At 27.5% G+C, this 12603-nt stretch overlaps 1 protein-coding gene across 2 annotated transcripts in view; it reads right to left on the reverse strand.

Moving 5' to 3' along the window:
• Nucleotides 1-2867: 2867 nt before the first annotated feature.
• Nucleotides 2868-12603, reverse strand: part of LOC129963121 (somatostatin receptor type 2-like) — a 216573-nt gene continuing 206837 nt past the window's right edge. For both annotated transcript variants that reach the window (XM_056077219.1, XM_056077210.1), the window contains one exon: nucleotides 2868-6006. In XM_056077219.1, the coding sequence (XP_055933194.1) occupies nucleotides 4475-5716 (1242 nt within the window). In that variant the 5' untranslated portion in view covers nucleotides 5717-6006 and the 3' untranslated portion in view covers nucleotides 2868-4474. The remainder of the gene's footprint in view (nucleotides 6007-12603) is intronic.

Genomic DNA, 12603 nt, shown 5'->3' on the forward strand with positions numbered 1-12603 from the left:
TTGAAAAATAATTTTAAAAATTGATCTTATTGTTGATAATTTTTCAATGATAAATAAATAATTAAGTTTTTGTTCGTTGGTGTGAACTTAGACCAATTTTTTTTTCAAATAAAATTTTTGAATTACTTTATACTTTGTAACACAACATGAAATTTAATTCTATTATTGAACTTGAAATCAATATTTGTTTTTCAAATATTTCTGAGTATTATTATATTTTTTTAAATATTAAAAATGGAAATAATTTGCCTTTTAATTATTTTTGCATCAAATTATTCAAAATATAGAATTACGCTGATAATGCTTATTTTAAGATTCTGCAATTAGTCTACTATGAAATTGTCATCTATAAAAATTAATTATATGCAGAGAAAAATGTATTAAAGAAACTAAAAATACGACTCTGTGTTTTAAAATTTGTATTTTAAGGGCTTCCATGTTTAACATTAATCGAACATTCAAGTTTACATATAAATTCATAGAAAATTTCTCCATTAAAAAACTACAATAAAAAGAAATGAAATCTTTAAATTACTCATTACTAATTTTTACGCTTTCCGCTCAGATAAATTTTCTATCAATAAACTTTCAATCTAAATAATGTCCATTTTATTCACTAGCAAAAATAACCATCCTAATTTTAATTTTAAAGAATCAACTGTAGTAATCATTGAAACCCACATATGGGTTAAAATAACTACATTGAAAACGTTTTCTTTTTTTTTTTACCAGCGATACTTTACTCTTATAGTTAAGCTCTGATTGAAATGGCAAAGGAAAATATACTTCTAATGATTCCAAGATAAAGGAAATGAAGAAATAAATGAAGTGCTAATCATATATAAGTAAAGATTATCAAAGTTATGCACAATGTCATTTTGGCTTACCATCGAAATTGAAATACAGCAGACTCGACCAAATGTAGAAACTTCCAAGAAAGAATGTTCTATATAATAATGAGAGGGATATAAATATTGTGTTTATACTTTTATTCCTTTCTTTGTGTTCTTTCTTTATTTTGATCATAGATTCTTGTTAATCATCTTTAAATAATTGTCAAACATTAAGTCATACTTTGTATAGGACGCACAACTTCATAACAAATTCTATTTCACCCAATAATCATTAATAGCTTTAAAACTGAAATCTTCAGAAAAAAGTATTCCCGAAGAAACATAATTTGAGAAACTTATGTAGCTGGAGAACATTTTCATCTCAACGTGTTTTCCTTTATTAGTTATATTGGTTTTCTGCATAATATTTAACTTCTAATGATATTTTGCTCGATTTTTACTTTATATATTCATGTTATTTAAATTTACTAGTTCCTTAGATTTTAAATTTTCATGAATGTGCTATAATTTGGCCAATAATCATTATTTTATCAAAAAATATTCAATAAATATTTTTTTAATATGAATATAATTAGGGATTTTTAAAAATTTTAAAATTTAAATTACAGTCGAAATATAATTGTCCGTTTCAAATTTTAAAATGTCTTCAGAAAATAATTAATGCTTTATTACCAAATAATTTGACAGCTTTTATGATTTTATAATACTTTTATTTAAATATTTTAAGTGACGAAGGTAAATAATTTAAAATTAAATAAACTAAAAATAAATTTTGCTTAATTTGTTTTTCAATCCATTTATACATATTGCAATTCGTTTCCTTATAATAGTCTGCAGTTTTAAGTAACGAATATGATTTTTTATTAATTCTAATTGAATTAAGCTATTAATATTCGTAATTGCAGCATTTAATTAGAAGAAATTAGGTATAAAGCATTACAAGTAACATTTAATTGTTATTTTTAAACTGCTAAATGACATAAAAATCTACTAAATGTTTAAACTGAAAACAGACATTTATCAACAATTTAAAATGAATACGATTGCAAATGGTTCCCTATATTGGTTGAACTGTGGTAGCAAAGTAATCTGGATCTTCAAAAATCAATGGTTTTATGAGCTGGAAAAAGAAGAAAGACATTAAAAATAATCAAGTTACAAATAAAGGATATCAAATATTTATGTGAGTTAAAGGATGTGATGTACTGAAATTCCAGGATATAATACTCAGAATGTAAAAATGTTAAATTAGGCGGAAGTGTATCACTGAAAATTATTGCAATAAGTAGAGATTATTAAATTGAAATTGGAGCAATCTTAATGTGTAAAAATATTTTTAGAAATCTTTGAATGTACTTAAAAATTCCTTGAAATATAAACACAAAGGTAGATATATATCTTTAATAGATAAAAATAATTTCTAGTTTTAAGAGATCTTGAGGTAAATAAATCTATTATATCCCATTAATAAAAACTATTATTATTACAATAGATTCATCTATATAAATAAATCGATTGTAATTCATTAATGAGATAAATGTATTCATTACTGAGATGAATTAATGAAGTATCACATCTTATCATCTTAGAATATATAATTCAAGCATAAAATTGAATTTATATCATCATCATTGTCAAAAGCTTTACGATTGCTATCTTACTATAAAAATTATACTTTTCATTTCGATCGCATTCTTAAATTAATTTATAAAGAATGTAATGCGATGTTTAAAAGTTGAATATATGATACCAAATTATTATAATTTATTGAACTACAAATTAAAAGAATATATATATATATATATATATATATATATATATATATATATATATATATATATATATATATATATATATATATATATATATATATATATAATATTTAAATAAAGTAAAATATGTATTGTTTAGAAGTATGCTCAAGAGACAAATGAAAATGCACATATTTGAATAAACAGAAATTTGGTTTATTAACATTTTATTCATATTTATATATTAATAACTGTCAACAAAACCCACAATAAAGTGTATTTCATGTACAGTTCAACACATTCATAAATGCTGCATACTTAGCAACATCTTGTGATATGGAAATACACAATATTTTATAATAACAATCTTAAATCAAGTACATTACATTCTATCTAACAAAATATTAGCATTGAATATTTTCCTGACATAATATAGATAGAAGAATTTGGTGTATAATAAATAATTCCTTCAAAAATTAAAATATTTTAATGGCTTTGTAAATTTTAATTATATCAATTTTTCCTTCTTTGTAACAGATTTTAATAGAAACTTATTCTGTAAATTCTTTACACAAACTAAAGTATTATTTAGTATCAAATTCAGTTTTTTTTAGTAAGACAAATATCAATCCTCACTTATAAAAATTTAAAGATTTCCGAAATCAATAATTAAAAACTTATTAACAAATTTTATAAAAATACTTATGCCTCTAATGCGCACAGATAATTCTAAATAGTCAGAAAAGTGTCTTCATATACAAAAAATCATAAATTACAAATTCTTAAAATGCAGATTATTAGTTGTACGTTTTCAGACAGTTTATAGAATAGAAAGCGTCTGAGAGAAGTGTAAAGTTCTGTGGAGGATTCGGGATTACTAAAACTAGTAATATTATAATGGCTCTCAGCTATACAAGTAACAATAGTGTAATATATATTTAACTATGTGAGCAATTTTGTTTTCAGAATATGCCATATATCCAATAGCAACCATAGACATATATATATCATATACAGAAACGCAACATTTAATATATTTACACTCGGTATATTATGATAAATGCTAAATTGCGTGAAAAATGAATCGTGCCTATAGATGTTTAAGAATTATAGAGAGAGCGTTAAAAAAATTAGATAAAGCATAACGACTTACAGACATCTCGCTCCTCCAGCATTATCCAGCTATTGACATATGAAATAAGAATAAGATGAAAAATGAGCCCATGAATAAGCTTGAGCTTGTTTGTCAAAAAATTAATGAAAATCACTAACTAATTACATGCAGCATAAGTCAAGTCACAAGTTGTCTTTTCTGTCCTGTTTGCAGATAATAAACATGTAGCACCTGAGCAAAAGTAAGAAACATCTAGTCTATTTCGTGGGTGCTGTAGCAGTGAACTCCAACATTCATATAACCAGTGGAATAAATGTCTGGTGTAAAGTCAAATTTTGCAAATGTATTATAAAGTTTTGTCTCTCTTGGCGGTTATTGAACTGAATAACAGTCATCGTTCATTTTAATCGGTCAAATCTGGCGAAAATTAACGCTAAAGTTCGTTAAACAGTTCTATCATTCAAAGAAATGCTTTAAAAGTCTTCTTTATATAAAATATCATGAACGTACTCGTGTGATATATATATTCTGAATAGTTCACTATATGTAAGAAGCTCGTCTTAATTTGAGTCCCTGTTATAAATGATGTACTACGAACGATAAATGTCTTGCATTACATCATGTGATCGTTTTTGGTTTGAATTAGACAGTCAATTTTGAAATACGAAACTCAAACAAAGTAATATCGCCTATTATCTTCACTCAATTGTGCCTTTTTGAAGATTAAACAATGCTTTTAATCAACAACAGAGTTTTTACACTTGAGTTGGCTCGCTTTCGACCTGTTGCTTGTTAAAACCATTGCGCACGGAAATTTCTTTATCACTGGATACTGCAATATTTGATCTGGATGTTAAAGTAATAGCGGTGGAAGGCTCCAGCTCATTTCTTGGCTTCTGCTCTCTATTCAGTTGAGCTTTGGATGAACCACTGCGAGTGTGCTTTGGTGGAAAGACGCTGTTCTCCGCGTTGAGCTGAGCATTTACTTCCATGCGAGCAGCGCAAGTGAATGCTTTGGCAAAACTCTTCTTGAAGTTATCACTCAAAAAGGCGTACAGAATAGGATTCATGGCCGAGTTAGCGTAGGACAGACAACCAGCTAGCAGAATAATGGTTAAACCCAGATGACTTTGTCGCTTCATTGGTGGCAGAAGAGTAATGTAGACCTGAGTTATCCAGTACGGCAACCAGCAGATAACATAAACGGTGATGACGGTCAGCACTAGATACGTTACCTTACGATGAGAACGTTTCTTTTCCTTCGAGCGATTCTTTGGTCCAACTGTACGGAGTTTACAGATGACCAAAAAATAGAAGAGCAGAATCAGGACCAGAGGAATGGCAAACCCCAAGGTGAACGAATACAGGGTGAATGCCTTCTGCCCATTCATAAAGGCGCTCTCCGGCCAGTAGATGTTGCAAGACATAGTAGATCCATTCTCAAGGATGTTAGCGTATATGTAGATGGGGACCATAAGGAGTGCAGAGACAGTCCATGCCGTCAGACAGATAAACTTTGCGATAAAGGGAGTGCGGTACCGTGGAGAAGATATCGGATGACAAACTGCTACGTACCGATCGGCGCTCATCACAGTCAGAAGCAAACTGCTTGTGAACTGATTAATGGAAGTTGTCGTCATGTACACCTTGCACATGAGCCTACCGAACGGCCAGTAGTTGAACGTCATTGTCGCTATCAAAAAGGGAAGACCGGTCAAAAACATCTCATCTGCCAGGGCCAGGTTGAATATATACATATTTGTCACTGTCTGCATTTTAGAGAAGCGCAGAACGACATAGATGACCAGAGAATTTCCGCACAAGCCGACCAGAAATACTATGCCGTATAGTATCTTCGCAAATTCGACTACGATATAGGGTGGTCGCATGTCCGCCCATGTGAAATTACAGTCGGTGAAATTGAAATCGCTGAAATTGGCTAAATCTCCTGGAGTGTTGCAGAAATATGAGAAGTTACTGAAGTCTTCTTCTGCCATGGTTAATAAATTTTTCTGACTACCTGTTGCGGCCGAGCGGTGTTCGACTATTCCCCCTTCGCACGAAGTGTCTCAATCGGAGCGTTTCATCCGACGCGACGCATCGGGGGACCAGTAGAGAGAGGGGTTGTCTGCCTGAATGTGTATTTCCGATGTCCGAAGAGCGTCTAGTGGGGCGGCAGGGCGTTTTCCGTTCTGAGGGAGGGCACACTGAGAAAGGAGGGTGTTCGTCCGTCTTCGATCGGCTGCTTCACTCAGGCACTGACAGCGCCCTCCGACGGCTGCTCTTCCTAAAAAGAGAGATAGAGGGATGTGAAAAGGAGAAAAATAATAAAATCCTAATAGAAACAAAACACAGATTATGTATACGGCTTTCATGTAAGCGCCTACCATCCCAACAGCTGTTCGGTTCTTCAAGAAGCGGATCAAAGAGAAATTATGAACAAGTATTTCTGTTGGGACTATAAATATGAGGAATAGTTTTGTTGATCTTTTTTTTAATATTTTAATACAACATATTCTCTAAGTTGGAATTAAAAGATGCGAGTTGATTTAGAACTTTGTTCAGATTTCTCCGAATGTGATATTTAAATAAATTGTACGTGAATAAAATTTTCAAAACAGGCTGGAAAAGAAGATTAATTTATTAGATAAATCTACTTTTTCTGAAAGGAAAATTGGGAATGAATACAAAATAAAGGAATCATTTTAATGAATGAATCACATTGAATATGGAATTAATGTAATATCACAGATTTGTACTAATTTTTTCAGAAAAAAATCCTTCTAAGTATATTTAATTAACTTTTTTGAATAAAAACACTAATTTAAGAGAAAATATGCTATTTTATTTCTTAAAATTTAAATCATATTTTGTTAAGAATGATTATTTTTTATTTCAATTACAATAAATTTTCCTTTCTAATACAACGATAAAAACGTTTTAATTATGTCTAATATATTTATTATTCATTAGTTTTTAGTGTTATTAAATCTTATGATGCTCAACAGCTCTTATAATACTTAAGAATTATATGGGAATCGATCATCATACGTAAATTATATTCAAAATTTACTGACGTTTACCGTATTTATATCTATACTCCAAACAATTATATAAAATTCCATTGTGAAGATATATTCTAATTGGAATATAATCCATATATCTAATATTATATTGGATTAGTAAAAATTATGATCCGCATTAGAACTATATTCCCTTTTTAAGGAAAAGATTATTAATTCTTATATTTTTTCATAATATTCTAAACTTCTTATTTAATATTTATCAAAAATATAAATGTTGAAACAAAACTATCATAAAAACATGATTCTGACAGAAATGTTCTAATTAAAATGGACTCTTAATCTTATCTGTAACATATTTTAACATTTAATGAATATATAAAAAAATTATGATTTCAATGTATTTAATATCTTTTTGATGTTGTTTAAATTTAGATAAACAAAATATATCTTACTACATTTTGCTATACTAATTGCTGTTTGAAATCATCAAATAATAATTATTATTTTTTTTAGTTTTTAATACATTTCATAATGACTGAATTTAGTATTAAAATATTAATATTTCTGAAAATAATTTCTAAATGGTATCATCCTTGCATAATAGCAGTTTGTTAAAACAATGTATTAATTAACATTAAAAAACTCTAAATTATCAAAATATTCTTATTTAATCAGCAACCTTTATAGCAAAAAATTTCAGATAATAATTATATAAGAAAATGAATAAATAGTTAATTATAAAATTTCACTCTCATAAACATGAAGTATGCGAAGTTAAGTAAACGTTTTTAAATATGGAATAGAAAACTTAAAATATTAATTATCAAATTAATTATTAATATTAGCTCATATAATTTAACTATTTATTCAGACTAAACTGTTAAAATTCTAATTTTGAATTTTCAATGATTTTTCTTCTTAATAAGGAATATAATAAGCATGTCTAATCATGTGGATTACTTATTCAAGATTTACATGATTTTTACAGAAAAATAGAAGAATTGAGTGCTTCATAGTTACTTTTTTTTTATTGTTTCTAATTATCCTCTATCATGCATGATATCTTCACCATGCTTCTTCTTGAATAATTGTCCTTTATTTGTTCAGTTTATTTCAGAATCACAAATCTAGTTCTGAAAAATCACTAAAAACATTTTTTATCTGAATGATCGCTGAAGTGAACTTGCTTAACGATTTCTAACACAATAATTACTCTCAAATGCTCTTAATCCAAGTTAGCCTAGCTATTCGAATTATCTTAATTACAACCTGAATAACAATTACAAAATACTCCATTCATTGTAAAAATTCAGTTCCATTTGTGTTTGACTTATTGTTGTGGTTTTACTTAAACTGAATACGGTGAGATGAATTGGGAAACAAGAAACAAAACATTAATTATCTTAATGGATTCTCGAACTATTGGAAACATATGGGATGTACTTCATGCAGAATAAATAAATAGAAAGAGAACTGTTTACATGTTGGATAGTTAAGCTTTCATGATGAACGTGAAGATATTAAAACATTCCGCGTACTAATGTGAAAAACTTGTTTGAGACAGATTACGATTATTTAATTATCTGGGTAAAATAGCCATAGAAAATAACTGATGCATGTTATTTTCTTAAATAGGAAATTCTATAATTATCAATGATTCCAGATGCCAAAACTTATTATGTTTTCAGGTTTGGGTGATTTGATTCACGTCAACGGCAATTTCCTAATGACAACCTAAATTTCAATTTATATAATTCTGAAAAAAAAATGTCGAAGCAAATAAACAGCAGCAGAACCTGTTATTACTTCTCTCGCAATTAATTATTTGTGTTTTTGTATCTTTTATTTCATATATATGTTTTTAATTATTTACCTTTATTATGTACCAATGAGATTGATATTTTCTTCAAACGTGTTTTCATGTTATTCTTCAAACGCGTTTGCGTCCAAATGCGAGTTATGTTTTCTGCAGAAAATGTTAAGCCTTTTCAAATCATTAACTGAACCAAAATATATCTTTTCGATGTAGATGTTGTTGAAATTGTGAGTGAAATGAAACGCTGTCATTATAGTTATATAACTGTAATTGTAACTTTATAATAGTTATATAACTGTAATTTTTCAGTTTTATTGGCGTTCGTTTGTTATGTTTTTGAAACGTAGGAGGTAGGGAAGTATTTATACTATTTCTACCTTTATTTTTGTATTTATTTCTCTTAGTAATAGTAAGAATAAAATGTATTTAATTTTTAAATTTAACTTATTCCAAGACTATTTTTTAATATTTTATCTTAAAAACCATTGTTTGATTTTATTTATCATGGAATATCGTTAAATATATAAGACATATTAGATAAGTCTGTTATGGATATACCATATATGTCTACAGCAAATTTGTTCATCGTGTTTACGCAATTGTTGGTCTTGGATATTGCCTTTTTCCTTCTAAAATTTCTACAAATGTGTTTTCTTCCAAATGGGAGTTATAGTTTCTATAGAAAATGTTCAGCCATCTCGAATCATTAACTGAACCAAAACATATCTTTTCGATACAGCTGATGTTGAAATTGCGAGTGAAATGACTTGACACGCGGTCGTTACTGTTGCATCACATAAATTGGTTAATCTTTCAGAATTATTTTCAGCTTGCTGTGTTTCTAAATTGTATATGAAGATAGGGGAGTATTTATACTATTTATATCTTAATTTATTTTTCTTAGTAATAGCAAGAATAAAACAAATGTAGTTTTTTGAATTTAACATAGTTCAAGCCTATTACTTTATACGTTATCTTAGAAATATTGGTTTAGTTAAATTATATACATAATTAATATCGTTAAATATAATAGACTATTAGACAATTCTGTTATAAACATACCATCTATGTCTATAGCAGACTTTTTAATGGTATTTAGACAATTTTTGGTCTTGGATATATATGTATCGTAATAAATGAACATTCGAAAATATAAATTTCTGTTTTCAACAAATATTTATTTTTCCCGCAGAATAGTATAAATAATAATTTGAATGAATTTAAAAATGGAATTAAAGGAATAAAAAAAGAATTTTATGGAATTAAAAAAGAATTTTATGTAATTGAACAAAAAGAGATAAACATGTTCATTATAAAGAGAAAAAAGCTTTAGTAATCTCTCGGAGAAATTTTTCTTAGTGATTGAGAATACTATCCATATTTAAAAAACATGATTTTTTTTTGTTTCAAAGTGAATTAATAATAATTGAATTATTTTATAAAATGAATGTGACATTAGTATTGCTAAAGAAAACAAGTTTCTAATTACTTGATGTATAAAAGAAGTGTTTCAATAAAATCTCATAAAATTGCATTTTAATTTCTTAGAATCTATAAATTTTTCTGTTAGCTTGCTATCAATTGTAATGCTACTTTTTTAAATATACATTTTTTGGCTAAAAAGATATTATTCGTGGTTAGAAGTATTATATCTTGAATAAAAAAAACTATTGTAACAGTTTATGAATCACCTTTATTTAATATGCAACAGAAAAATATATATTAAATTATGAAATGATTTCTTTACCAAAGTAGATACAAGTTTCAAATAAGAATACAAAAAAAAGTAAAATGCATAGGATTCAAACATTTCAAAATATCCCGGACTCCAAAATATTAGTCGGTAAACATGAGCTTTTAAAATAGATTTTTTGTAACAAAATGTTGCAGATTCTCATGCGCTTGAAAAACTTTTGGATAAATATAAACGGCGGAAATAGAATAAAAAAATTCATCTTAAATATATGAAAAAAAAATTCCATTTTAATTTTAAAGAAAACTATACATAAACATTTTCTGTGGGGTTTTTTTGTCTGTCATATTATATAAAATCTTCTAATTTATTAAATATTTAGCTCACATGCTTAATAAACATACATCTGTGAAAAAATATTTTATTTCTTAATTTGTGAAGTTCTGTTTTCTATTAAAGACATGATGTCGCGAATACAAATAGAATTATTCAACCATCTTGGACTAAAAGAAAGCATTCCATACTTTAACAGAAAATATACAATATTCAATTTTCCTCCCCAAATTAAAATGCATATTTCCAATTTTGCTACTTTCTCAATTAGATCAGAATTTCATTTCTTCTTAATATATTACCAAAAACGGTAGTTTTATTTTTTTGGATGACATTGCAAATATTATTAGTTAGGAAGGTTCTTTAATATATAAAGATAGACAACGTATTTGTCCATTTTAGAGGTCTATAGCATTTATTCAACCCTTTACACTCGCTATAAAACCATAAATTTCGAACACTTTAAAATGAAAAAAAAAATCAAATTTTTCTAGAAATATTGGAAGAAATTTCTGAAAATTTGATATCTCAAAATTCTCTAGATATGTGATGAAATTTGATTATTTGTTGTAAATAGTATTTCAGTGTTCACATGTGAAATATAGTATATTATTTTTTTTTAAATTTTGAAACCACATAAGGCAATTTATATAAAACTATTTTTGAGTATTATTAAGATTCAGAAAAACATTAAATTCGGAGGGAGTACAATTTAGTTGTTTTTTTTAAATAAGCTAAATGATAAAGGTATTTTCACAAATAAACAATTTTAAATTTTATCTTCGAAGAGATATGTTGATTTATTGCACATAAGTACTCATGCAATACTACATACTGATTTAAATTAATAAATTAAATAAATTAATTGTTTTGCATCATAAATGACACAAGAATGTATAATAATTATCGAATTTTGTCTAAATACTGGAACTGAAATACTATTTAATTTAAATTATTACAAGCATACAAATGCCTATATGTTTTCCATATCTAGATGTGTCAGAACGATATTATGGAACCATTTTTTTTTGTTGCTGTTGAAATGACGAGTGCTACTCTAAGAGGAAGTTTATCCATTTGTTTTGGAACTTTTCTATAGAAACTACTATCCATTCATCTAACAGTAATCTTAATATAACACTGTTATTGATGTAGGGCACTATCGTCTAGATTAAAGTCGGCATTCCATTTCATCCTGCAGGTGCCCTAAGGAAACTAAGATCCAAAATCTGATGAGGTCACATCAGTTTAATAAAATTTAGTGTATTAACATTGCACATCTCGTGTTTTGTGAACAAGAGCAGAGAAAGATAAAATATGTAAATCTGAAAGTGACTTGATATTTTTATAATGTATAACTTATTATTGTAAAATCTTAAATTGAGTTTTTATTTTTCACTTTCAAATAAAAATAATTATATGTAATGATATATCTTAATTTAAATCCAAATTAGTTCTCAAATCTCAATTAATTCAAATCTTCCCTTTTTTTAAAATTATTTCTAACGTGTACTCTAAAAAGCTAATGACCATTGCAGTTTCTCACGCTCCGATTGAAGGAAAAAAATTCAACGGAGGATAAGAATTCCTTTCAGAGATAAAATTTTCTTTTCGAAGTCTACACATGTCAAAGAAAGGATCACAAATAAAATGCTTCAGAGAAAAATTACTTTAATTTTCTTTTAGTGTCTAGGCGTGAAAGGATGTGTGTTTTCATCTCCATTCCATTGTAAAAATTATGCCATCCTTTGATAAAATAAATTGAAATGAAAAATGAACAAAATTTTCTTTTTTCTACGTGCCCGCAAAAATATGTTACATCCACACCCACGCGCACGCGCACGTGCACACACACACACACACACACACACACACACACACACATACACACACACACACACACACACACACACACACACACACATGCACACACATGCACACGCACACGCAGCATATATATATATATAACAAAAGTTGTAAAATAAAACATAATATAATATAAGTTATTTGCCGATT

The sequence above is a fragment of the Argiope bruennichi genome, chromosome 1 (genome assembly GCF_947563725.1).
Source record: "Argiope bruennichi chromosome 1, qqArgBrue1.1, whole genome shotgun sequence".
NCBI classification, from domain to species: domain Eukaryota; kingdom Metazoa; phylum Arthropoda; class Arachnida; order Araneae; family Araneidae; genus Argiope; species Argiope bruennichi.